Below are 23,967 nucleotides of genomic sequence, written 5' to 3'. Positions count from 1 at the left end.
GAAAATCATGACGATACACTTTAAACACCTGCAGATTGAACACTCTCTTCCTTGCTTCTCTTTTAATATATAACAGAGGATATAGGATAATAAACCCAATGGATGTCAAACTGTAAGAATACCAGACTAGGCTTTGCACGCACCAGGGGACCGATGTGTTTGAGGATGCATCCACATTTTTGATTGGATTATGTAAAATAAAAATTGAATTCTAAATCCATTTGAATGAGACTCTGTGAAGGCTGTCCAGGGACGGAGACATCATTATGAATATTAATTGTTAATAATTATCCTTCTCCTCAGGGTAACTCATATTTCAGGACAGTGGAAGTTGATTTAGAGAGAAAAAAAAAGAGAATGATGGAGACGGAGAGACACCACAGAGAATAAGCGAGAGGGGAGAAGTGCATTAGTATCTTCACTGACACCCGCAGATTTTCTTTAACTTGTCATGAAAACTCTCTGTTGTATACATTTCTTAGCGACTTGAGACATTAGCATGAAATCCAGATTAGCGTCAGACCATCTGCATTTGAATATTTGTATGAACCCAGAGGATTTCATTTAATACCAACACTGTAAAGAGAAGTGTCATACATGTTCTTAACATTTTGTAAGTACAGCTGTCTATATTGAAACTCTAAGGACACTTCTTCACACTTTTCATTTCAGTTTTTGCAGGGTTGACGATTGAATCAATCTTTGTCACTTTAAGACTATTGTCTGAATGTGTTTACATCTCTGTGTGCAGTGCAGTTAGTGACAACATTTTACTTTTATTTCACAGTTTTGAAGTCACACAAAAACATGAATTCTGAGATAAAACAGTGAAAGCAATTCAAGTCCCATAGCCAGAACAAAAAAATCCTTGTAATATGTATGTAAATTCTTGAGCTCTATCTTAAAAGTATTGAATATCTAAAGCACACATGTAGATTGATAATTTATATTCAATTTAGCACGGAAAATGGAAGATATACCAAAGAATAACCACTTTATTAATATAATAAAAATACTGATGAGAATTAAAAAATATGCCACATGAAATGTGATAGAAAATGAAACAAAACAAAAATGATCACCATAGTTGTAATTGTATGCTCAACAACACAGAATGGTTTGGTTTGCCCCAGTTTGAATTTCCATGCAATCATTTCCAAGTAAGAGTCACAATGTTGCAATAGTGAGGAAACTTGAACAATCAACCTCATTTCCTGTCAAACATCACTGTAGAAGGCTCAATAATGCCAAGCAGACTCCTAACAATACCACAGTCTTCTACAAGTCAAATCATCTCACTTGACTGTTTCCAGGAAATTGTTTCCTGCATCATCTTCAATCACCAGGGTGTAGAGCAGATGGAATAAACTGACAGACATTTATCTCACTATGGACTACAAAACATGCTCGAGAAGTCAATCTGAACACTTCAGCCTTATTGGTCAGAGTTTCTGGGATCTTGTCAAACACTTGGTGATTTCCTGAATCAGTAAACAACTTTTGGAAATTCCTTTAGCATTACTCTTTCCTGCCATTACTCTAATTATATGTATTTTCTGCATTCCCTTTATTCCATCATAAAATATGAACAAACTGATACCAAAAAATGTAAAACACATTTAGCTATGTTAATCAAAATGTAGCACTTTTTGTGCTCTTCATGAAGCACATAGATAGGAAATCATTCTGTCAGTTTGAGATTATTCTGTCACATTAAAACACGTTGTGTCCCTCAGGTCAAATTTCAGTGATTGAGTTAAAGGAAAATGTCACCTTTTCAGTAAAAAATATACTGTATGAATGAACTATCTTCCAATCATAGCAAAGACATTTGATTCCTGTTAGCCTGCTTGATCTTGTTTTCCACTTAATGCAATTGACCATGTTTGTTGCTACGAAGTCAGCTGAGGGTTCTTGTCCTTATCCCTTAGCTACTCACACTGGTTAGTTAGGTTGCCTGCACAGGACTTGCAGTGCATAGCGACATTCTGAATTGGGAAATAAACGAGCAAGGAAAAAAGTTGTATTATATAAGTGTCATGTTGTATAATTACAGCATGTATGACTATTAAACCAAAAACAACATGCAATGGTACATTGAATTCATCAAACATTTATCAAATGTCTTGGTCCTTGGTGGTGTTATTTTGGTGGTTTAATTTTCTTATACTGATCCATTGTCCAAAAAACACTCACAACTAATATGCAACACAGCTACAGCAGAGTTTTATATTGTCAGCATGTCAAATGCAACATTCAGCATTTTTCACTGATGCAGGAAAACAAGAAAAGGAAAAGAAATGGATGGAATTATACCAATTTCCCTAACAACAGTAGTATTGATAGACAAGAGGGTTTTGCTACATCTAATTTCCAGGTACTACTTCTGCTTACTGTAGTTACATGAACATAATAGTTATTTGGATTTTCATTTTTCCACCTCAAATCACTGAAGTAACCAAAGTTGCATTAAAATGCTGACCTTGCCAGTTTTTACTCCTTGTATCTTGAACAAACCGGTCAGGGCACTTGATTGGCCGCGCATGTAAATGCAAATTTTGTGGTGCAGCTCAGTGAAAGAGAGTGCTCAGAGCTATAGAGCCTGGAAAAGGTCAAAGCAAAATGCAACCATAGTTTGACTAATCAAAATTCAACACATAATCAGAGACACTTCAGTTACTCATAAATATATGTGATAACATAAAGCTGGAAAGCAGACTTTTGAATAAACAAAGAAAATAATTAATTGGCAATGTTGAGAAAAAATGTAAATAAAAATGTCATGGTGTCAATTGATAGCTATATTACAGGTTAAAAATTAATGGATGATGATTAAGGCCACAAAAAGAACACATCCAGAGCATGTCCACCTTGGACAAAATTTATTATTGTGTAAAAGTGCATTTTAACCTTTAGCAGGGGCTTAATTATTCATAAAAGCTACAGAAAAGGAAGGGCTATTACAAACTGTCAAGTCAGCCAGGAAAAAAAAACCCACCTGCATAATGTAAATGCCCTTTGCTTGCCTTATATGTTCCCAAACACCAAAACAGCAAAATATATTAGCTATGGAACAGTCTGGCCGTCATGGTGTGTGAACCAGGCAGAGGTCAGTCAGTCCGGTGGGTATTTTACACTACACCCTCTCCCACTGTATGGGACAGTTTTTAATGAAAATGACCTGCAGATACTCTAAAGCACAAATGAATGCAAGATGCCGGCTTCTTATATTGTTCTGATATTTTCACCCGATTAAACTGTTTGTGTTTGCCATTTTAGGGCTCTACTCCAAAGTATTCACTCCTTAGGTTTTCAGTATTTCATTTTGTTTCATTATTTATAGAACATAACCAACTTATGATACAAGGAAAACAGAGTGTACATTCAAGGGTTAAAAATATTTAGGAAGAAACACATGAACAACCAAGAGGTGCAGATTCTGAAGAAACGTTGACAGGTAAAGGCCAACCGACAATCCACAGTGTGCACACTGAGCGGTCCAAGTGTGAATTGGAACACCTCAAACATGCACATCTACATAAGACCTGCTTGAAATGGGCCAATAGTAATTTAACCATATTCCACACTGCCTTTTGACAGCCCTTTTTCTACGCCTTACAGGGACTCCCTCCAGTGCCAAGAGATTTCAGTCACCACCACTGGGGACGGGATGCTTTCCCCACTAGCAAATTATTAGACCACAACCTCCATCATGGTGTGTGAAGAGGCTGAATGGAGGGGAAGTGACTATTTCTGATCAAAGAGGATGTTACTGAGACCAGCTCTTGATGCTCCCTTGTCTCAGTCCTTTTCTCTCTGAGTAATATATTTGTTTTTCTTTGTGTATTTTTAATAGATGATTCTGTGTTTAATCCAGAGTGGCATGAGAGCCAGAGCTTAAGGACATGAATTATTCATATTATTATCAATTTACTAATTTCATGATATCTTGAGCCTGTCTTTCATAAAACATGGAGTGAAGATTTGGTTCTACCTCCCAAAAGGTTTACCAAACAGCCAGATGAGGCTGCAGCAAGTTATAGATGAGGACAAATTGAGGTTTAAGTGCTGCATTCATTTAGAGAACCGTCCCCAGATAATAAGAGTTAAAAAACAGGTTATCCCAAATGTATTTAATTTGAATAGAGCACAGTCTAAGTATCATCTGGTTAGAGACTTTGGATTTCTCACAGTTGCTGCAACCACAATACAAATAAAGCTGCATCATGATCCTCTGAATATGTCATGTATTTAATTGGTATTCTTTCTTTCACAAGGACCCCACACAAGAAAATAATGTGGAAAAACATAGTAAAGAAACTCTCCTGCCACCAGTCTGTCATTTTGCCATCAAATAAAATTTCCAAGTCAGAGTTTCATCAACTCACACAAAGAGTTTTGTATGTCATTCTCTGAATCTATGTCAAATGAGTGGGGCACACACAAAAAAACGAAAGGACCTTGAGAGAATTACAGACCACAATAATTAGAACATGTTTTATCATTCGGATATCTTCCACCACCCATGCATCTCGCCTCCACAGTGCTTAAGTTCTGACCTTGAACTAAAAAACTGTCTTCATAAGAGAAACTTACGAAGAGAAACCCAGAAATGTAAGTTTTGAATCAATACATTTACACACTTCTAACCTCTTTACCTAATTATCTCTTTTTACTTAAGTCTTCTTTAGCTACTCAAGCTGTGTGCCTCGGCCATCTGAGTGCTTTCTCGTACTCAGTAGTTTTGTTAATGTTTTTTTTTTATATTACTGTTAACATTTTTAATGAGCATATGAGTTTTAAGGGTTTTATACAAGCTGTCGCTCTGACACAGAGACAGAGAGATAGATTGTATAACATTTACAAGTTGAATGTGAAGAATTAAATTATACAATAGCTCTGAACACTTGTTTTACCTGTTTTTCACTCAGGATATTTTTTTCTCTCTCAAAAGGACAAGCTAGGCTTCTCATAAATGTAATCAACTGTCATGTAACTAGTAATAGAAATGTGTTAAGACATATTTCTAACACATGACACAGAAAAGTTGCACCGCCCTGCATGTTGAAATCCTTTTAAACTGTCACTGTATGACATGTATTTGGATCATGTTTTATTTATGTTAGAAGTGAAATTGGTTGGGTGGTCAAAACAATCCAACAATAGTAACCTTCACAAATCTCTACTCCTGTTGCATGCTATAGAATATTCTTTGTCTTTTTTTCCCCATTTGTTTGTTTCTGATTATAAAGCCTTTAGAGAGTACAATGTACACAATTTAAATCTCAGATCTATGACAACAGAAGTTGCTTCTTTGTGGTCACATCAGCTGTCGTCATGACCCTTAACTCAGTTTCTATGCTGATGACACCCAGCTCTCAAAGGTATCTGTTTTCCAGCTCTCATTATGGAACATGGCTGATCAGAGAGCAAACTTCAGTCCCTCAAGCACAGAGGAGCAGGATAAACTCTCTGAACACAAATTTGCAATAAAAAATGGCGAAGGATTTTAAGGATGCACATAATGCTACGATTATTTATTAACATTGAGGGTTGGAAATGGGTAAAACCATCTATTAGTTGTGGAAACTGTTTGTGCACCCAGAGAGCAAGAGAGAAACCTTTTGGACACCTTGGGGAAGTAATCTCTGAATGATACTCATTATCTCCTACCAGTTGTCCCAATAACCCAATTAGGACACATCCTTGAGTGAATGTATAAAAGGGTCAGGCCAGGTATTCATTGTCAATTGAAATCCTGATGAAAACCAGTTGTTTTTTAATAGTCAAGAAAAAGCAATGTAACTCCACATACACCTGCTCCTCTATGAGTGAGTGCCTGAAGTTTGCTCTTTTGCACATCTTTGAATAATCAATATGTTGCCGTTTGCAGCATCACAAATATCTCCACAGTCAACAAGGGAATTCTTGTAGAGCAGACATAATGTAACTCCTCCTATAACTGATATCTCAAAATTGATATTGTGATATTGTTGTTGAAATGCATGCAAAAACTGTGTTCTGACAGGGGATTACCCTCTGGTAGGGAGGCTAATAGAAGTGTCTGAACCCACTACTCGTTAACATTTTCAGGAGTAGTGTAAACAGCAACTTAAATGGGATTTTAATATGCTAATTGTAAGGATCTATCTAGCAATGAGCTGATACGTTGCTTGATGTTTTACCAGTGTAAATAGCGCCTAAGGCTAGACAGTTTGCACATTTTTCATCAGTACTTGTGGTAGAAGGATATAAAAGGCTGAATTTAATTATTTCATTTTCTATGCCTCAAGTAGCCACCCGATAGTATAATAAATCAATAGCATTTCCATGAATACTAATTGTGGTTGCAGGGATAGTTGGTGTAGCCGATAGGTGGGAATTTGATCAGGTCTGCAAAACCAGCCAGCCGAGGCCTCTGCCTCAGCTGCCATGCCCCACAGAGGCTGACTGCTACCCCTTTGAAGTTGAGGTGCAAAATCAATTGAACACGTCTGGGAGTAAATTAACTAGTTTGGAGCTTAATTTCCAACGGCTGAAGGCTTTCTACCAAGTTATTTATGAAAACAGGTGGGCCATTCTCTTTCCTCCTTTTAAGAATATGTATTTCATGACTGGGCTTTGGATGAATCCCTTGGCCTCTCTAGAATCATGAAATCCTAAAATAAATAAGTGAATCTGTGTGTCAGTTTGTCTTTTATTCAGGTCAGATATTGTGCACTTTGAAAAAGATTCAAACTTGAAATAGAAATATTATTCTAAGGAACAGGTCAGGCATTTTAGCAGCTGAACGAGCCTACTTGCTGTCACTTTGATTATTTTGTGCTTCTAGTGAAGATTTTGCCACACCTAATTAGCGTCCTAATTTGAGATTGTATGTTCAGGCTAACTGGCTTGCTCTCTCCATTTGTATACTATGTGATTTTTACACATACCACCATCCCAGGTGTTCATCATCATTTCTGCTGCTATGTGTTAAGAAGTTTCTATTTACACTATCAAACTTTTTTTTAACAGTCCTTTTACGGTTATTGATCAATTAAGCAAACTGCTTTAGACTTATTCTAAATTATTTAAAAATTAAAGTACAGTGTCCCCTGTTTTATCTTTGATATGTTTTTTGATCAAAGCAAGACGTCTGCTGGATTGCTGCCTTAGGGGCACTCAGTGAATTCTGATTTTAAACTTGACTGTTAAAATATTAAGTCACTCTAACCTTTAACATTATTTTAGATGTCTCTGAAGAAGAAAATGCATTTACAGGGCTACATTAACATGAAATCCAAATACATATGTACAGCATATGCATCTATTTATACATACATGTATGCATGCATATGACTTTCTATAAATCTGGAAAATAAAAGCTATAGTTACAAGAAGTTCTTGTGATGAATTAACTTTTAAATATATCATCTTTGTCAATTGTGGGCCACATTGTAGCAATGTTGAATAACTAAAATGTTTAAAAACAATCACATATCTATTTAAAGCAAATAACAATAATTCAAAATGAAGATAAGATTACACCTTTAAATGTTTACATTACAGTCATTTTTATTACCAGACGTGTATCACCTTGTTTACCTCAGTGCTTATTAGTGCACTTTCAGATTTCTTTAACATGCCAAGAAAAACCTTTTATTAGACCATAATTACTTCCATGCCTCTGGACTTCTTTCTGTAACATTAGACCATCGACACTCTTCTCATACAACCTCAAAAGAGTTGATAATGGACTACAGTTCTTTGACCAGAAAAAGGCAAATGAAACAGCAGCCCGAGAAAAGAGAAATAAAAAAGTAACTTGATTAGGGGAAAAAGGAATCAGTAAGACGGAAGAAAGTCTAAGCTCTTTAACTGGTGCTCCTTTGCATATAAATGAGAGATTAGGCAGAAACTATATCTTACTGCCCGTTAGAATACATATGCCTAATTACAATATATTCATAAAGTGAGAGTGTAATTTCCACAAAGGAGATTACAAACGAAGCACAAGGTCAGGAAAAGCCCTTTCTGCTCTGCGCATACCATTAGGATGATGATGCTGATGCTGCACAGAAAATGACTCATGCTCATTGGTTCTCCTCAGAGATTATGTTTTTTCACACTAAGTGTAAAGATAGGATAAAAGGAAGAAGAGTAAGTATTAATGAATTATACCTTAATAACGTTAATGAAAACATGCAAAGAAGGGACATAGCTCTTCTGAACTTTGTAAACTCATTCCTGTTTGAGCAGCAACTGATGACAAACCTTGACTTATCTGAATGATTTCACAACTTCATCAATCAACTGGTATGTTAGTCTATTTTTGATTCTGTCCCAGTCCTTAAAGACTTATTCCTGCCTATAATTTTGAAAACAAAAACAATATCCGACCTCTACTCATTTTTATGTATTATTTCCATAGTGGTTTGCATAAAAAAATAAATAAAAACAACTCTCAAATATAATAAAAAAAAAATGAAGCCAGTGGCTGTAGATGTTTAGATAACATGTCTTTGGTGCATGCATTCTTACATGGATGATGGTTCCTAATCAATTCCCTGCATGTTCCACTTTCCTGTGTGTGTGTGTGTGTGTGTGTGTGTGTGTGTAAGACCGAATGCTAGAGATTTACAGTCTAAAGCAACGGCTTTAAAGTGTGGATTTTGACCCACCTATGAGTTTTGGGAGACTTTGGATGGATCCCTAAACAGTCATCAATAAAATCACTGTCAACTAAAGACCATCTGTCAGTAAAATTGTTTCCCTGAATTCCCCCTGTTGCCCTTAAATTTAAGGGTTGTTAGAAAATAAAAATAAAGATTCCTCATAATTCTTCTAGCTCTATAATATACACTAAAATATATTTGTTAAAGTATCTGTGAAAGTGTCTTCACTGCTGCACCATGGTAGAAGTAGCCATACAATTTTAAAATATAAATCTACAGAAAAAAGTGTGTTGAGCCTTTTGGGGTACAAATACTTTTTTTAATGCTTTAATAATAATTGGTAAATTATTTTAACCTTGGGTCTCAAGAGTGGAGCATTAAAAAAGAAATGCACCACACAAATGCCTTGCTGTTCATAGGCAAATCAATAGCTTGATGTGCATGGTCAGTGAGATGTAGAAAAGATAAATTAAATGTCATTATCTGTTTTTAATTCAAGTGGGTGGTATTTCATGCATTTAACCATGAACCTTCCATTTCAGGTCTATTTCTATATATCTGCGCAGGTGTGTGTGCATGCATGTGTGTCTGTGTGTGTGTGTGTGTGTGTGTGTTTGAGTGTGTGATAGATAGAAATATATGCGCTATGTGAGCCTTACACACAAACTGTGAGTTTATCTACACATCCTAATTTTGTCAAGACAAATGCTCAAATAGGTTGTAAGTACAGGTTCTGAACATTATCAACATCGGACTAGTTTTTCTGGCTTTTTTGGCTGATCTTACTGGGTCTTTATCTTGTATGAGCATGCTCTCATGAGCAAAGTGTAATACGTGAAGTTGTTACAAAGAAGAAAATAAGTACATGCAGAACAATTGAAAAAAAAATCCTTGGTGTCTAGTATCTGAGATAAACTCTACTAAGTGAAGAAACTGACTTAACTAACCTTGTCTGTGGTTCATAATTTCACAATGGCAAATGGCAATGGGACATGAATAAATACATTGTACAAATCATATAACTTTCTCTCATCTGAAAAGGACTGATTCATTTTGCTTGTTAATACATTAATCCATATTTTCTTTACCATGCCCTAGAGTTACATTTACCTATAGTAACAGTAAGTTCTAAACAAACTGTATGGCAAGACTAGATTTGTATCTAACACACACAAAGCACACACAGTATACACATTAATGCAATGACATGTGCACATGCAGACATACTCATGAAAATTAATGAGAATTTTACAGTAATCAATCCCATGATTCAATGCTGTGGCTTCGACATGTATTGCATCTTAATTTATCAATCTTCTCCAAATCAAATGTCACAGAGGAAGTCACTGCAAATTCCTTGTCCAATTATTAGCATGTGAATGACTAAAAGCTCTTATTTCTGGTAATGCTCAACCGCAGTCTTTTCATTACAATTTTAATGGAAATCTCTTATCTTGGTCCTGTCTTTCAGGTGTTCAAAAGACCTTACCTTAAGTAAAATAATCCTCAAAGCCAGCACAATTACAGCTAATTCCATTTTAATTCAGTCAAAAGGTGACGTGACAGGGAGTATTTCAAATGTCAGTAGGTGGTAAAAAATGAAATTTTGGTTTCAATTATGGGGAGTCTGAAGGAGAAATCTTGATTAGGGCTCTATAGCTTGTAAAAGACTACCTGTATATCATCAGAGTACTTATAGTAATGAAATATAAATTCTAAAATGTAGTTGTGCTGTTTCAACAATAGCTTGTAGTGTGCTCTCTATATGTGTATAAACATTATGGGATTACATTAACATTTCAAGTTTAACAAGCAAATTATTTTAGATGAGCAAGCATTCTTCATACCAAAAGCAAACTTTTATCCCTTTACCTTTCATCACTGATCTTTCTTCTAACTCATGGGTCATTCGTTTTATAACCATGGGCCAAATTTAAAAGACATAATTTGACAACATTATGTTGGAGCTTCTGTATAAAAACAAAAATGAATAGGAAGTACAACCCAGTTTGTGATATCATGGTACAATATAATGGACTTTACTGCCAGTTTAATGCAACATTCTCTGCTACAAGGATACAGATGTACTTATTTATTAATTCAGTTATTGACAATGTTCAAGGGTTTTTCTCCTTGATTTACTGCAGTTCAAGTGGATCTCTCAAGATCATGGACACTGGTGAATAATTTCCTCTGTGGCTCTTAACTTCCATACTCTATTTAGTAAGAATGAGAAATATTTGCAATTGAACAGCTGTGATTTATGTTGTTGTTTGTATTTTCTGTTTCTAAACTTTGTAACAAATGTGATTTGTGGCCCATTTTACTTTTTTGTTTCATTATTTATTATGTATTTGAATGATTTTGCTCAAGTTGCAATGTTCTGAACTGCCTTAGCCACTGTAGTTTAACCATTTAATCCATGTCTAAAGACATTGATTCATGCAAATTAATCACAGTTGCGTCCATGTGGTTAGAATGAATTGGATGTAGATTTGTTGTAACAATGAGAGAACTTAGGAAGGTAGCACATGTGCAAACAGAGAAGCAAGCTAAACTTTAAATTGTTATACTGTTACACATACTTGGTTTGAACTTTGTGGTCAGAGGCCATCTGAGAATAGTGCTTTTAGTTACGACTTTCCAGATGTGGCACACCTCCACAACAATTTATGGATTTAAATTAACATATGATGAATACTGAAACATATTAGTAATGTGTATGAACATATGCCCAATAAGGCATGCACAATGATTAGCACAACTCTTTAAAAAATGGCTCTCCACTCATTCATTTGGCATAACATTGTTAATGTGAATTTTGTTATTGACTAAGTCTGGTGTTTAAAGTTGCAGGTTCATTTCAATAAAGAATAGTGTGCTTCTATCCTTAGTGGTCAAACTTTCTCGTGCAGTATAGAGGAATATTTGGTAATTAAAACACCTACACAAGACTTGATGTTCACATTTTTGGACTCTTGTACTTTGCTTGTGTTGTGTTGGGAATTAGGATCATTCCAATATTTATTCCCCTACTTTCTTGTAAAACATTTTAGTTCAAGGCACAAGAAAGTTTGGATAAAATGTCCTGACCGCAAATACAATCTCCCTGCATGCAAATGTTTAATTTAAGCTGTCTGTCATGCATTACAAGCAGAATAAAGACCAATTATCGGTAAGTTGCTGCCCGTGCCTTAATAACCAGACTTTTGTATCACAATTTTAATGATTAATCGTACTGGTCCTGGTGGGAAAATTGCCTTCTTGTGAATCCAGTCTACTGTCAACAAACCAACAATACAATTATAAAAATATATATTTATATATATTTGGGCATCATGAAAATAAATCATTCTTTTCAATTTAGAATGATGGTATTAAAATAATTGTATCTATTGTTAGCTTTGTTCCAGTAAGATAACACTGATCAAACGAACAGACAACAGAAACACATCTGTTTCACTGCTTCAATGTACTGACAGTAGGGTCTCGGTCATTATATGGTACCACAGAGAAGGCAATAACAGGCGAGAAACAAACTGGTCTACAACCTCTTCCAACACACTGTATTTAAAGACAGCTGGTGTTGACAAGAATCCTTTTGAGATTGCCTTGGTAGACAGGTATGAGTCCCGTGCCGGCACCTGGGTTTCTCTTTTCTTGTGTACAGATTTACTACTGACTACAGAGGTTAATCAACAATCCCTCTCTGCTCTCTCTCTTTCATCCCAGCCCTCTCTTCTGAGCTCAGGCCTCATCTGGAGGGAATATTGGCAGAGTGTTTGTTCCCTGATTGGCTTTGGGGGAGCGATCCATACAGATGTGTCTGGTGTGCCCATGTGGATCAGATTTCTAGAAGGGCCAAGACAGACTGAAGCCATCAGATCTTTCTCTAAATGGCCTTTGGGTCCAGGGAATGGCTCAAAAAAAAAGAAGAGTGGTCATTGATCCTCACCAAGGTGTTAACTCCTGATGAAACAGCCAGGGATTTATCAGCGATTTCATGAAATGTCCGGGTTTTAATATTTTTCTTTCTCTTGATATAGCAAAGGAAGCAGTAATCTTAACAGCAATGGCTGATAGAAAGGGCGAGAGTAGATCACATGCTGTGCTGTAAACTAAAAATGCACAGTGATATTCATTTCTCAAAAAAAAAATGCTATGCCTACAATGCCCTTTTGCCGAGCCAACCCTGTCCCCTGAAACAGAGGTGGCTACCCACATATCCAGGCACATTCCCCCACATTCTCTGTTACAAGACCTGCAGAAGACAAGTCTGGCTAGGATGACTATGACAAGTACTAAACATGCAAATAGCAATCCAATCAGTGCCATGGGCGGGACTAACACTGTTGTCAAAATACATTGGTCTCACAGAAATTGGTTAAAGTGGAGGCAATGTCAGACGGAATATGGAAATGGAGTATAACAAGTTGACAATTCTTTCTGATATCAGGCAAATGTATAGACAGAGAGAGAGATGAAGAATGAAAGCCCAGTCTTCTCATCTGTCTGCATCCACAAGGCCAGGCAGGTGGCGATATGATGTTGAAGAGAGTTGGTTCAGTGGGAGAAGAACTCTTTCATTCATTCTGCAGACTGTCCTCTGAAGAAGAACAACAGCATTGATAGTTTCAGCAAATTCCCAAAAACAGCATATACTTTCAACTGGCAAAGCCCTCTAGCAGCCGTAGGAGTACCTAACCGAACTTTACCTAGCAGTGCCAGATCAGAAAATGTTTTTGTAACAGTGGTGGTTTTGGACGGCAAGACCAAATGATGTCGTCCTACCGACAGGGCCATCAGATCCGAAAACACGTACACAGTATGTATCGTTCTCGCTTGCCATTTCATTTGGAGGACTTGTTGGAAAGTACTGTCCAAACTTAGGCACTGGTGTGGCAGTAGATAAACTTTTTGGGGGCATTTTGTGTTCTGTACTTTAAACCAAATCAAGGAAGTATGAATGATTTCAAATTTTATTCATTTCATGTACAATTAACAATTTAGCAAGCTAACTAAGAGGTTGTACTTAGGCACATAGATGCTTTGAGCTGAATGCTAATCTCAACATGCTCACAACAATAATTCTAATATGCTACTGTTTAGCCAGTATTGTTTACCATGGTCACCATCTTAGTTATACCACATTCTATTTAAATATTTCACATTTATTAATGAAAAAAAACAAAAAGCCTTGTAGGTAGCAATCAGGGCAATTAGAGCAACACTGCAATGCATCAAAAATGCTATAGGACATCCAAGCCTAAATTTGTGGTCTCCTTATATGAACTGCCTGATTATAAAGCCAAAGGGAGGAATCCTTCATCCTCAACAGTGACAATTTGTCAGCAGTGCTGATCTTATAACTTTTGAACCCAGTGTGGCAGAGTTTGTTTATTATGTCATGCCACTCATTTGGGAGAAAAAGTGTAATTGTTGGAGGTATTTACCGCCGTCCCAATGCAGATATTGATATTTTTTTTCATCATCATCAGGTCAACATTTTAATTTGTCTACCAATGTCATTTTCCATCAGCCTCAGCTGCACTTGGCAAGTAGCAAATGTTAGCATGCTAACATGTTAATCTAAGATAGTGACCATGGTAAAAAATTATACCTAATTTATCAGCATATTAACATTGTCATTATGAGCATGTTGACATAATGATGTTAGCATTTAGCCTACGTACAGCCTCACAGAGCCATGAGCATGGCTGCAGACTCTTAGTCTTGTTTACATAATTTTCTGATACAAACAGTGGTTCTTGAATCTTTTTATTAAGAGGCCTTCAGTATTCACTCAACTGTTTTGACCTACAGTATTTCACAGTGACCTACGGGAATGTAATAACTCAAATGATTCAGATTCATGGTATAAGGTCATAGTAAGAGGAGCTGGCCAAGGTACAATTTCTCCTGACAGACTCTTAATCTGTCATAGTTATTGCTGTGGGTATTGCATGACAGTTCATGTTCTGTCATCATCTTCTCTGCTGACCTTCATGTTTCATTTGGTCAGCCTCCTCTTCCTCAGGGCGTATAATATTAATATATTGTTCTGCTGTTTATTTAAATGGAGACCATTAAGTTCAGAGTTTTGGACGAAGATGCATAGGCCTAAGCCTCATCTCTGACAGTGTCTGGGGGGCTTGCTTTGTGTGCACTCAGACATCTGTAAAGGTTGTGCTGTCGGCTCTGTACAAGACAATGTACCCATATCTAAAGAACATTACTGCAACTCTCATTTTACATTTTAAAACTGATTTCCATGGCACGCCACATCCATCTGTTGTTAAAGGCCAGAACAGACTATTCCTGTTTTTTCTGAGTTTGTGAGACAGCTGAAAATGCTCATTTGGTTTATCCAGAAAAGGCATACAGTATTAGAAGAACTTTTATACATGTATGTGCTCTCCTCATTTTACAGAATACATGTTTTCTGGCTAAGACTGTTCAAAATGTGTTAATATACGTTCAGTTTTGTATATATCTGCAACTCAAAATCATCTGTCCCTCCCGCAATATGTTTTTATCTACATTTGTTTGGTTTGAATGTAAGATACACTTTTGTAAAATGGATTCCAAGGCAGTGTGGTGTTCATGGCTGTAAAATACTACATCTAAAATTAGATTGGTAAACTATCCAAATGTTCAATATTTGACTTAATTTAGGCAATAATCTATATTCTAATCTCTGTCAATTGCTAAAATCATATCAAAACCCAGTGAAACCACATGTGGAATACTGTATAGCAGTGCAGATATCTACCATGAAAGTGAAAGAGAGAACTATCTGGTCAAGGAAGACAGCTTTGGTTTCATAGCTTGAGGCTGCACAACTCTTACCTTCTTTTGACTGCGATCTACAGAGAAACTTGGTCTTTTTAAAACTCCACTGTAACCAGTTTTAGATCTTGGCCTCCCACAGAGCTCCTCTTCCAAGGAGCCAAAAAGGAATCCCTCCTGGCTGAAGATATTTAGGCTCATAAGGCCACAGGGTCTTTTAGAGCGGTTGAGATCTAGACTGAATTCTTCCACATTCATTTAATGAAATGGAACTAACTAAAGTCTTGGAGCAGATGAACACTCATTTGTGCTCTTACTATCTTCAAATATGGCCTTAAAAATATGTAAATAGTGCTGCTTCTGTCTACTGTATCTTTGTGGAGAGTTGTCTCTTCTTCTGTCTGAAGTGCATGCCTTCTCTGTGACTGATTCCCCGCTGAACATTCACTCTGTTCCACTTTGTGCACGGAGGCTTCCCTGAGAAAAATATTCTCAAAGCCATATAAAAAGGAAATGCGATTGGGAACCTTTTTTCTTGGTTGTGGCGTGACACTAATTTACTTCCCCTCACACTTCCAAGGCAATTAGCTTTGAAGCTTCTCAGAAACTATTCTTGCCCAAGTCGATAGCTCGCATGGCAAATAAGAATTTAAGCAGGTCCATTGGGCGACAGCTGATAAATATATCAAATGAGGTTACAGTGAGAAAGAGAAACCTAAAAGAATAAAGGAAATATAATTAATTTGCCAGTTATGCTGGGTGCCTGGCCCTTCATTACTGGCCAGTGGTAGCATGCAAATGTATTGCTGATTGCCTGTGAGTTGATGAGCACAACACTGCAGTGTTATCCAAACATCTGTGGAACAATGATGCTAAACACCTGGCAGATGAAACCATGTGATGATTGTTAATTTACCATCATGACTGACACTTTACTCTGTAAAGTACATATGTATTTGTGCCAGCGAGACTGCCCTTGAAGTACCAGACATTTGGTGTACCAGGATAGATGATAAAATACATTAATTTTAAGACCCGGAAAGTTATTTTTATGAGTAATGCAATCTGACATTAACACACTATTGTCTGACAAACTTAGAACAGAGATTTTTTTAATTTATTTTTTTATTATTATTTTCTGAGGTCTTTGCACTGAGAAGACGCACTGGAAGTGGGCGGGGCTCCATTGGAAAAAGATTACGTCATGTACTTCCATGCACCAATCAGGATTGGCAATATTTGAAACAGGATCTGATGACAGTTGGTGGGTAGTTTGGTCACTGTCAATCAAATCACATACACACAGTCTGTGTGTGATTGGCTGAGTGCTAAACCTTGATAAATGATACCTAAAAATTGCTGGGCTGGGTCCAAAATCGCACCCTATTTACGCTGTCCGCCATTTTATTTGATTGTTCAAATTGTGAGTGTGAGTGTGCCCTCAAAAATTCCCATAATTGAATGAAAAAAAGTAGTGGCCATTGAATGTACACTGCTTTCTGCTAACAATACCACAATGCAATGCATCACATTTTGTAAATTAAATGTCACTAATGATGCAAAAGGACAATAATTTATAAACATCTGAAATCTCAGTATTGCTCATTATACAGTGAACTACTAAGTGAATATTATGTAGGGAGTAGTGAATGAGTGGACTATGGAGCGATTTCGGACACAGTTGGGATTTAAGGAAGAGAATGTTGGTGTAACCACCTTTTCAAGTGAAGTTCCTCTACTGTTACCAAATATATAGAAGTCTTATTGAAACTTCCCCCCAGGACACCCTGTGTCTTGCACCCTCCCCTCAGTCTGCTGTACCTCCACCAGCTATCCTCAACCAGTTTAGAGGAACAGCAGTAGCTAACCTTCGATGTCCAGATCTCTGACCTCTTCATCGTCAGCCTCTAATCAAAGCAAAGATTATATATTAAGTCTTGAAAGAAAACTCTCCAGTAAATTTCTTTGGATGGCTCCACTCTCTGCTTTTCCATGGCAACTGTCTTTCCAGAAATTTCACCTTCCAACACTAGCCTCCTTCAGGATTTATTTTTGTAGTGGAGGGTTTTTATGACACAGTGACCCTGGGAGTAATGTTTTTAGGGAGACTTTTGCTAATGGAAAGGACACAAGATGTATTGTGTCCTTACACAATGAGTGGAGCGATGGCCAGAAGAAATATTATTCAAGAGGACACTCTTACAAAGGATGCTTTTAAAACAAATGTGTTTTTTGTTTCATATATTTTGGCCTCATTCTCGAGGCAAAATATGTTAATAATAGTAAATGCTGAGTTTATGTGATAGCTAAGGATAATTCAATGATTATCAGGTAATGGGAGGGACCTGGTAATAGGAAGGATCTGGCTGTCTAACAGGAAACACACTGACCCCAAAAAGTAGGAAAAGCTAATTTGTATCTCATGAATGTACTGTGCTCTAGAACTATATTACTGGCTTACTTTACGATACGATTTTGCACCAAATTATTCAGTAAAATTGGTTTGTGTGGGCAAACATCTACACAAAACAGACACAGAACTCCTGAGGTGATCGTCATGTACACAAATTAAGCATACACATAATTAAAACATTTATTGCAGTAGCTGTATACCTGTAGAGTAGTAACACGGATTAACTGTTTCAGTATCTGTGATGTCAAACACCCTCACAACTGACAAACATACTGCGATAAGCAAATCACTCCATCCCACTTAACTTCTTTATATTGTGACATAAATATGAAAGTGCTTATAAAACTGAATGTCTCCTTAATGCACAAATCAACTCTATTCCAACAAAATAAAATGACACAAAAATGATCAAGTTAATTTTTAAAAGCTATATCTTTTAGCATGCTATTCCATTGTGTAATTTGCCTTCCATGCTGTGGAATAAAACAAACCTTTTCAGACAGTAGAATGACAGATGATCTTTCATGGGTGACCCATTATCTGCACATGCCTTTGTGTTTTTCTTCAGTACCAACTATTTGATTTTGTACTTTAATATCTGTGTGGTTATGTCTCTAAATTTGGCAAACATTCAATGCATAAGGCATTTGATTATCAGACAGGATGCTCTCTGTAGCCGACATGTTCTTGTTATTTAAATAGTACAATTCAGTGTTTGAAGAAACATCATGAAGGCACAGTGATTAAAGTGTTATCTTAACCTGTGTTTCCTTATGTATGGAAAATAATAGTCTGTGTGGAAATAATATATATACATATGTCAATAAATTGCAGGTACTACTGAGGGATTGCACTCAGTTAAATCACAAATTGAATAAAATCTATACAGTAATAAGATCAACGTTAGATAAAACATTTAGCCATTTACAAATATATTGCTATTTAATTGTACTGAACACTTTCAAAATCAGTTTATAGAGAGCTTTCAGAGCTTTTCATTTTTATAATGCACATATTGAGCACTGACATCCTTCATACAAAATGCTTTTTTAAAAAAAGGTTTGCCTGTGGTTTTTGCAGTACTTGAAGAAAATTATTATGAAATATGGGCAACATTGAGTATATTACGGGATGGAAATTTGTTTTGAAATCAACCGTAGGGTTTTTAAAGAATTAGGTAAATGTTTTTTGTGTTGTACATTATGCCACATTATAAATCTTTGTCCAGTTGAAATCCCAAATCCTGATGACAAGCCATTATGATGACAACAGCCAAGAACTGTCCTATTCACTGTGGTTATTACAGGTACATGATAGTGGTTAATAAGTCTTATTTACAAACACACAGACAATGACAGAATAAACAAGTGTCCACTAACAGTGTTATTAGATCAACACTTTCTGAAATGTAATTCAATTTTCTTTGATTGTGTCGATTAATATAGTCCTGAACAACTCAATAACAACCACACCACAAATATTTGTATATACTGGTCAGCCATGGTAGTTTTTTTTTCTTGTAATTTGTTTTCATTTTCTCCATTTTACGCATGTCCTTCCTCCACTTGTCCAAATCACACATGAAGTGGACATAAAATGTTACGTTGAAGAAATCCATGGAGGTTCATAAAAAAAGAGGTTTCCTCTACAGCCATAGTAAAGTTGAATTGTAGAATTAGAGGAAGACAGCATAAGCACTATAGTTTTGTGGCCTACATAGTACATGAGGCTATCACACTGCAGAAGCATTCAACGTAAGTGGTAAGAGATGAAACACGAAAGAAAACAACAAAACAGGAGAGGAGCTCAGGTGAGTTGCTTTGTCTGTTTACTGTGTCCAGATGTAAGGACGTCTCTCAGCACAGAAGCAAAGTCCGTCTTATAGCTGCTGGTCCTTCGGGCTGTCTGGGCAGGAGGCTGGCTGGCAGGACTTCAAACTCACCAGTGGAATATCAGCCATGCCACTGCTGGTGAAGTGTCCCTCTCCGCTCCCAAACTGCTTCCTGTCACCAAAATGCTCTGACCGCCCATTCTCATTTTTCCAGGTTCTGGTCAGAGTATGTCCATTGAGAAGTTTGTCCTTGGGACCCCACTCCCTCTGAGATCCAAAGCTGGACACAGGTGACTTGGGCTGCTGGTATGTTCCCAGCGTTGGGGGCATCCAGCAGTTGTCTGAATGTCCCAGGACTAGGCATTCCTGTGTGCACATCTCTGTAGCTTCCACTAGGCCACGTGGTCCCAGGGGGCCATCTAAAGAAGAAGAAGAAAAAAACGAAAACAGGTAAAGATATATTGAGATCAGTGATAACTGCATCACTGTTTGTTCCCAGTCCCATACATGATTATATAGAATAGGATTGAAACTGAACACCCTCAGGAGTTTGTAGTACAATGCAAAATGGCTTTAAATCTTAAGACAGAATTTTATAAAATAAATATATATCACGTGCCTGTATAGTACATTTGAGTTATCTCTTCTGAGATAAGATTCTGGTCTTGGTTAAAACATTTATGACTGACTTGAAGCACAAGACAGGACGTGTATACGTTATGTTTCCCGCTTCATTAGGTTCACCTGTACACCTGCTCGTTAATGCAAATACTATATCTAATCAGCCAACAATGTGACAGCAACTCATTGCAAAAAATCATGTAAAATCATGTCAAGAGATTTAGTTGTTGTTCAGAACATACAACAGAATGCAGAGGAAATGTGATCTACATGATTTTGACCGTGGAATAGTTGTTGGTGCCAGACGAGGTGGTTTGAGTACCTGATAAACTGCTGATCTCCTGGGATTTTCATACACAACAGTCTCTACAGTTTACAGAGAATGGTGCGAAAAATAACATCCAGTGAGCGGCAGCTCTGTGGGGAAAAACGCCTTGTTAATTAGAGAGGTCAGAGGAAAGGCGACAGGAACTCAAATAACCACACGTTACAACAGTACTATGCAGAGGAGCATCTCTGAACGCACAACACATCGAACCTTGAAGAAGATGGGCTACAGCAGCAGAAGACCACATCGGGCTCCATTACTGTCAGCTAAGAACAGAACTAAAACTAAGGCTACAGTGAGCTCACCAAAACTAGACAGTAGAATATTGGAAACACGTCGCCTGGTCTGACAAATCTCGATTTCTGCTGCCACATGCAGAGGCAGATCCATGGATCCATCCTGCCTTGTATCAAAGGTTCAGGCTGGTGGCCAAAACCACAATCTTTGCCAAAGTGTTGTTCATGACTAAACCTAACCACATGCAAGATTTACTCTTTATACTCTTTAAAAGTCTTTTATACACCCAACATACAGCCCGACCATCTCCCTATGACTTTTCTTTGGTACAAAAATGTAGCACTTATGCCAGTTAGCATAATTAAAGCAGCATAATTTCTTTAAAATGATAGTACCCACAGTCGGTTCAAAATTGAACTGAAAAACGATTTGGCAACTTTTCAAACCCCTTTAGAGACTTCATTTCAATAAAGCGCAAACCAAAAAATTGGAACTGGCATGGTTTCCTGTGCTCATTGAAGCTCTCGAGCTCACGTATGAGGTACAGGTCATGTGAGTTGAGAGCTGGATTCAATGGACCAACCAGCAGTCTGAAAAATGAATGAGCTGTACTTTTGGGAGCTGGAGAGCATGGGGGCTTGTAGATCTTGAGGAGGATGAAAGGATGAATGAGTTCTCTTTGAGTCCATAGAGAAATTTACAGTACCTATATAATACACTGTAAATAGACTGCTTTGTACTACAGCCTAATAAGAGTGATGTTGGCTAATATTCTTTCAGTAATTAGGCTACCCAAACAAGTTATCTTTCTTCATCTCTTTCTTCTTTTATCATTGAGTTATTTGACACCATTTCCTGCAAATTGTTGCTGTAGAATAAGAATAGATTTTCAGACATTGTTTGGAAATCTATGATTTTGACCAACCTAATGTCAAAAAAATGTTTAAACTCAATATGCATCACAACAAATCATCAGTGGGACTTTCCTCTCTAACTCATTGCTACCACGAGGCATACCTTTGATGAACATGTATCACCATTCACACATAAAGAATCTAACAAATAAGTGTTTCAGGTGGTATTTGTGTAAATATCATTTGTAAGAAAATAGTTCTGCTAGCTGAAGAATTCTTCTCCCTCGAGTTGGTTTTATTTTCCTTTTCTAAAGATGCAACCAATTCCGTCTGTTTCTATATCAGGCTTCAAAGAGTAATAAATTCATCTGTTTTTGTCCTAAAAGAGAAAATGATAACTATTTGTCCTAATTTGTCCCTTTGCTTCACAGAAAGCTAATTGGCTGGTGGGTAGGTTCTGTATATTTCAAAGGGCTTTTTTTCAAACTCCTGCTTGGACCTGTTTTTCTTCCCGTTAATTTAACACTTCGACAATTTGAGAGTATTTTTTATTAAGAGTAAGCTTATTACAGGAGCAGAAAGTATTGGAGAATTGTTATGCCGTTTTATATTGAGTCTACTATGGGTTAGTTGAGTGGTGACAGATTTAATTATATGTACATTTCTACATGGATGTTTAAATTGATATAAAGATGATGACATTAATAAATAACATATAAATGGCTACTTATCAATCAAAAGACTTGGTGAGTGAAGATTTGAAGCTCAACTGAAAACCTTGTTTTGTTGCTATGCAGTAATTGATGTGACTGCAAATGGTATATTATTTACTGTTGTGGTTTAAGTTGGAAAACATTGGCACTGTCAATCTGACAAACCTAATTAACACAGCCAACTACTTTTATAGCTATATAGTAAGAATATATAAATTATAGACAGAAAAAACATTGGTGATAGCTTTAATGCCAATTAATAACACTATTTGATCAGTCTGTCTTTAAACAATCATAAAGCACCAACATTCTAAATAGATTTGAAAAGTATGAGGCTTGCATTGCTCTAGATTTGTCTTATTATAAACAAATCTAATGATTTGTTGACTGCAATGTGCAGAATATAAACCGGCCTCAAAGCTTTTAACTGAGTTGAGTCAACACTCCTCTGATGCAGTCTCAACAAAAGATAAACAATATAAGCTTAAAAGTGTATAAATATAAATTAATATAAATTGCTGCATGTAGCAATTTATATGAATTAATATATAAATATTAATTCATATATGTGTATATTTTTTATTTTCTATTTCTTATTTTTTATATTTTTGTACATTTTATTTCAAAATTTACGCTACTTTCTACTCTTGAATGGGATCACCGGTACGGTATAATTTCCCCCCAGGGATCAATAAAGTATTTCTGATTCTGATTCTGAAAAGGTGATATTAATTGCATTACATTGTACAATTGATTATTTGTACATAATTATTTGCATATAAAATCTGCAAGCCAACAGTAACTATTTATATTTTTTGTTTTGTCAGTAACAAGTAAATACATTCTTTTAGTGGCAATATTTTCATCACAACCTTTGCAAAGCTCATCTTTGATTCTTAGCAAAAACAAAAGTGTGGGGAGGAATTATTTCCTGTTCCTTTGCTTCTACATGTCTTTTGACCCAAATGCAAATACAATTATGAATGGGGAAAAAATGGTATTTTACCTATTGGCTCATTTGCCGTGTTTTTATGACAGGGTCTTTGTGGGTCATTCATGTGTAAGACAATATGAATTGATGTAATTCTAGTTTAATAAGAACACGTCCTCATATTCCACTAAGCCCTGCTGCCTGAACACAGGGTTCTGGCATTGAAAGCACATTCTGATATATGATGGGAGGAAAGCCGGGCCCCGAAGAGAGAGTCAGTCACTCTTCTGCATGAATGTGGAGTCCATCACAATAACAGGAACCCATAATTGGCATGTGAGCAGTCTAACCAAGGCACACATTATCATAGTTGCATGAAGAACCACAGAGAGCAATAATACATAGTACCCGGGAGACAGCAAGATGAATTCCTCAAATGAGATTGTAGACGAGTGAGTAGACATCTGGGGAGCTGTTAAGAAAGAGAGATGGGAGAAAGGGAAAGGACTGCGCACATGTACAGCCCACATGGTGTACAGCGTTTAGCAGAGGAACTATTTACAGACCTCCCATTTATGTGACTTTTTGCTTCT

The 23,967-nt window shown here is 36.7% G+C and overlaps 1 protein-coding gene across 1 annotated transcript in view; it reads right to left on the bottom strand.

The window, feature by feature from the left end:
• Positions 1 to 19,738: 19,738 nt before the first annotated feature.
• Positions 19,739 to 23,967, bottom strand: part of LOC139285327 (protocadherin-9) — a 181,935-nt gene continuing 177,706 nt past the window's right edge. Inside the window, exon 3 of the mRNA XM_070905881.1 lies at positions 19,739 to 20,109. Within this exon, the coding sequence (XP_070761982.1) occupies positions 19,739 to 20,109 (371 nt within the window). The remainder of the gene's footprint in view (positions 20,110 to 23,967) is intronic.

The sequence above is a fragment of the Enoplosus armatus genome, chromosome 1 (genome assembly GCF_043641665.1).
Source record: "Enoplosus armatus isolate fEnoArm2 chromosome 1, fEnoArm2.hap1, whole genome shotgun sequence".
Lineage (NCBI taxonomy): Eukaryota > Metazoa > Chordata > Actinopteri > Centrarchiformes > Enoplosidae > Enoplosus > Enoplosus armatus.
The sequence above is the reverse complement of the archived record's forward strand: the minus strand, read 5'-3'. Positions and strand labels throughout refer to the sequence as shown.